Source organism: Montipora foliosa, chromosome 5 (assembly GCF_036669935.1).
Source record: "Montipora foliosa isolate CH-2021 chromosome 5, ASM3666993v2, whole genome shotgun sequence".
In the NCBI taxonomy this organism is placed as follows: Eukaryota; Metazoa; Cnidaria; class Anthozoa; order Scleractinia; family Acroporidae; genus Montipora; species Montipora foliosa.
The window spans coordinates 39,872,215-39,877,214 of NC_090873.1; the positions used below are offsets into that span (position 1 = coordinate 39,872,215).

Sequence of the window (5,000 nt, forward strand, 5' to 3'; positions counted from 1 at the left end):
AGATATCGACCCAGACGGAGGTTATTGCGTGATATCTGCCCTGTGATTTAAACCACGTGACGTAAAGTAGCCTAAGAAATCGCACGAAAATTGATGCGTGGGTTATAAGGGATTATGACTGAGACTTGATGAGCCAATTAGAACGCAATATACTAGGTAGAGAATTAAGTAATCCAAGATACGACTAATTTTTATTTCTACGCACACGAGACCGTAATTTCTTATTATCAAAAAAATATAATATTGATACCAGTAGCCGCGGTTCCACTTTCCTCTGATGCTGTAGATTCGATGAGCCCACGTTCCTTGTTCCTGTTTATGAGAAGTTGGCAGAACACGAGCATCATGGGATGGCTATGGGCCACAAGCAGGTCGAGAAACCCCAGGTAGGCAACAAAGCCTGCGAGAAAATAATTATATTACTGAAGTTTCAAGCATCTTTTGCCGAACAAGTGTTGCCTACCGATGTCGATGATCACCGGTACCCAGAGATAATGATGATGATGATTATTGTGATTTTGATGTTGATGTTGATGACGATGATGATGCTAATAGTAATCCAATGATGCGATAATGATGCCTATACAACCCTTTCATAATGGCGGCTAAATAAAGTATTCTTTTGTTTTAAGCCTTTATATACCCTTGCTACGACGAGCAAAATGAGCGCAGTAGGTCTAATTGACATAAATACAAAGGTAAAGGTGGTCACCATTAATGAAAGTGGTCTATGATATTGCTGATGATGATGTTGACAATGAAGATGATGACAATAAAACAGGGCCCTTTATACGAAAAAAAATAAGCCGCAGCCTACACTGGACGCAGGTTATATAAGACGTGTACTGGACCATTTATACGAGTGCGGCATACATAAGACGCGAGATGCTCGTATAAATGGTTCTCGGCTAAGTTCGCGGCCAACTGGTCAAAATGATGACGTAATTTATTTTGATGCCTCGATTTGGGATAATTAATTGTGACGCAATATTTGGACCATTTAAAGCTAAATGGCTCGAGCAGGAAAACAAGCGAAAAAATTATTAAAGTTAAACTCATTTCCTCAATACCGACCCTCAATTCCTCACTCGGCCAAGCTATCTCCCGCAAGCCCATTACATTCTTCAGAGCAACCGAGGATGGTGTTCACGTTCCGGGAACAGAAAACGACAAGCTACTGCGAAAATTCTCTTAGTCTAACTTATGGATGACACTGTCATGCCATGAGGTATCGGAGGCAGTTGGATGGCAACACATTCACCGGATCACTCAAGCTTTACTTTTGTCCCAGTGTTCATGCGCGTATATTTGGAAGGTCTCACCGGGTAATAGAAAGGTGCTAGGTTTTTATTGGGAGAAGTTGCTCAATTTCTGCAGATGAAATGCAAGAAATTTGTCAAAACCAAACAAATTTCACTGATTTTTGACAAAGCGCCGAATTCAGCATGACGTCGACGATTGTTGTGAACGCAATGCTAAATCTCTATCCTAATGCATTTAATAACATTTCCAATCAGAAGTCAAAGATGGCCCTTTAGCTTCTAACTATTATGTAATAAAGTCAATAATGCACGCATTTTGGCAACAAATCTCTTCTGAGGCCACAAACGGGGAAACATTTGCTTCCGCAACAATGTTTCCTCGTTTGCGGCGCCTTTAAATTATAGCAAAGAAATAGACTCCATATTGCCGTGAGTCTGTTCGGTAATAGATTACAGAAGACGTCAAAATGTGGTAAGAACATCAGTGCCATACTCGGCTATCGCCTCGTGTACTAATTTTTTTTGTTCTTACTACGTTTTCACGTCATCTGTGATCTATTACGGAGCTTTAGCAACTACAACGTCACAAATTTGCATATTTAGTGGGCAAAAACAATAGGTTGGCACGCCCTACACTTGCCTTTTTCATTTTTGTCCATCTCTTTGCCGTCGTCAGCAAAATAACAACGTGAAATGACCAAAAATGAGGCTTTTTGTTTAATATGAATATATGATGCAGCAGATAACCATATTCCATGGGATTTCTTTAATTTTTTCCATATATTTTTTAAGAACGAAGATTTTAGTGTAAAGTTTTTTCATCTTTATTATTCCCCTTTTTAAGAACGAATAATTTTCATGGTCAAACATATATTAATCCCTCCTACGTGATTTAGTTTTTCGTACATGTACTATCTGACTCGACTGTTTCTGAGATTAAATTTTTAATTTCACACAGAGTTTGTTTCATTTGTTAACCCTATTTTGGGGTTGATAGTTTGCTTTGTGAACATCTCCCCCTCATTTTACAGACTAACCATAACTTTTGTCTATGATTTTCCCTCAACTCACCATTCACACACACACACACTATTCCCCATAACTACCTACTGATTAATGAATGTTTTAATTAGTAGAGAGAAATCCCTTCTTGTAAGGCGGATTCTTCTATAAACACCAACTAGGACAGCCACAGAGGTTACTAGGTTATCTGCTGCATCATATATTCATATTAAACAAAAAGCAATTTAAGCAATTGTCTCTTATAGACACCTGAAAATTTAAGGGGGCTTCAACGGGATTGGAACCATGATCTTTGCAGTGCAATGCTCTACCAACCCGCACTTAAAATATATACATTTCTTTCATTCTCCGAATTCTTCCACGTCAACAAAATGAGCACAACAAAAATTACCTACTCCCAACTGTGTGGCTTCATAGCTCGGTTGCTGGAGCCTTGCACCCTGCATCGCAGAGGTCATGGGTTCGAATCACCATAAGAGATTGCTAAAACTGTCCAAGGATCACTTCTACATTTTGCCTTAAAATTGAAACTTTTTTTTTTCACGTACCTTGATCGAAATTCTGAAATCCATGCATCAAGCAAGTTCGGTCGACACGAGATAGAAAAAAAAATCCCAAAGCCATTCCTTTTAACAGGCGAGAGAAAAATGAAAAAATTCCAACAAGAATATTTTGGAAGAAGAGGAAAAACGACGCAATGGAGAACAGCCGTCTGCATGAAAGAAAAACGCAGAATCAATACACAGAAAATCAGGGTTAATTACAACTAACAGGGACACCACTAGACTGGACCTTCGATACAATCGTTTCACTGGATCGCTTTAGTTCTGCAATAGGTGGTTTGCCATTCATTTTTAGAGATACAGGTCACAATGCACTGAAAGGAAGATGACAAATAAAAGCAACTTGGCAAATAATCGAAAATTCACTTCGATTGAGCAGCATTCGAATAGTACTCGTCTGGGACTTTTCAAGGAAGTGTTTGTAACGTTAATGTTAGATGGAATTTAGGCATACATTGTTTGAAGGTAAAAATAAGTGTTTTAGGGTAAGGCTATTTTGTGAAACGGCACTGATTGTAGTATCACTGTAACAACTACGCGTCCTACGTTAGGAAAAATTTTGTGCAATGTCTTCCACTGGTGTTGCACAAGACAAGTTAAGCGAATAATGACACTGTAGGTGTGTAAAGGGCAGAAGTATTGTTTGTGAATTCAACATACGCGTGAAAACCGCTTACTGGTGAATGTGGCCTACCTGTTATCCACCGTGATGACTATCTTTGGGAAGTCTCTGTTACGGAAGACAAAGTGAGCAAGAAGCACTTGGAGTATAAACACGACAAATGACATGACGATAGCGGGACTGAAACAGAAACAAAAGTAAATTTTAATGCCTTGGAGATTATTTAACAACGACGGACACGTCGCTCTGCACAGACGCTTTTACTTTGACTCTATTTTCTACGTCCCCTGAAAAACAAAACGCGTCATGAAATAACAAACTGCAAGGTTTTGTGGAAAACGTCAGGACGTGAAATTACATTTTTACCCTTGCTGCTAAATTAAGCGTTGCTCCAAGAAGTTTTATCCTTGAGCAACTGGCACACTTTTTTCACGTTTGAAATTGGGAGCATGGCTGGCCTAGTGGTGTGAGCACTCGCTTCCCTCTTACCTGGGTTCCCAGATTCGATTCTCGGACTCGGCGTCATGTATACATGTGGGCTGAAATAATGTATGCTTGAAGTGCGGTTTATAGACGAAAAAGAGAAGGGATCTTCGCACTTATCTGGACATTTTAAGCAATTGTATCTTATAGACACCTAAAAAAAAATCCAGGTTGCTTCAATGAGATTCGAACCCATGACCTCCGGGACGCCGACGCAATGCTCCAGTGACTGCACATAACCCGCGGCTCAAATGGGCCTAACAAATTGACCTGCTCCTAACTGAATGGCTTTATGGTTCAGTTAGACAGTGGATCATTGCACCGGCGACGCCTGAATTTTTCAGGTGTCTATAACCTACAATTGCTTAAATTGACTTAACTGATTAGAGTGTAATGTGAAGTGCTAGTTTAATTTCTTCCCCATATGAACCATGTGAGCGTTAGCCCTACTAATGGAAATGGGCCCACATAAGGAGAGAAAAGCTCTGACCAGGGTGGGAATTGAACCCACAACCTTCGGGTTAGATCACCGCTGCTTTACCGACTGACCTACAAGGTCAGACGGGAACAGGCCGTGGGAACTAGTGCTACACGGCCAACGTTTGCATAAACGTAATCCTTCCTTGTACCTGTACATGTTCATTGCCGTGACTTTAACATCTTCAGTTCCCACGGCCTGCTCCCGTCTAACCTAGTAGCTAAGTCGGTAGAGCAGCGGTGATCTAACTCAAAGATCGTGGGTTCAATTCCCACCCTGGTCAGAGTTTTTCTCTGTCCTTGTGGGGGCTCATTCCATTATTAAGGCTAACGCTCACATGGTTCAAATGGGGTAGAAAAGTAGCACTTCACATTACACTCTAATCTGTTCTCTAGTCTGTTCAAATATGAGTGAACACGGCCAACGTTTGCAAAAACGTAATCCTTCCAATTTCTTAAATTGTCCAGGTAAGTGCGACGATCACTTCTTTGTCTGATATATGTGGGTTGAGTTCGTTGGCTAGAGCGTTTTCCCGCTCACGTAAATGCAATGTTAAGTCTCGCTAATGT

The 5,000-nt window shown here is 40.5% G+C and overlaps 2 protein-coding genes across 4 annotated transcripts in view; one reads left to right on the forward strand and one right to left on the reverse strand.

Annotated features, from left to right (window-relative positions):
• Positions 1-5,000, forward strand: part of LOC138004164 (fibrillin-2-like) — a 205,059-nt gene that overhangs the window by 70,296 nt on the left and 129,763 nt on the right. The window lies entirely within an intron of this gene.
• The window catches only part of LOC138004166 (stimulated by retinoic acid gene 6 protein-like), an 87,343-nt gene that overhangs the window by 15,429 nt on the left and 66,914 nt on the right, over positions 1-5,000 (reverse strand). For all 3 annotated transcript variants that reach the window (XM_068850590.1, XM_068850591.1, XM_068850589.1), the window contains 3 exons: positions 3,543-3,650; positions 2,834-2,997; positions 251-400 (listed from right to left, as the gene is read on the reverse strand). In XM_068850590.1, coding sequence (XP_068706691.1) covers positions 251-400; positions 2,834-2,997; positions 3,543-3,650 — 422 coding nt within the window. The remainder of the gene's footprint in view (positions 1-250; positions 401-2,833; positions 2,998-3,542; positions 3,651-5,000) is intronic.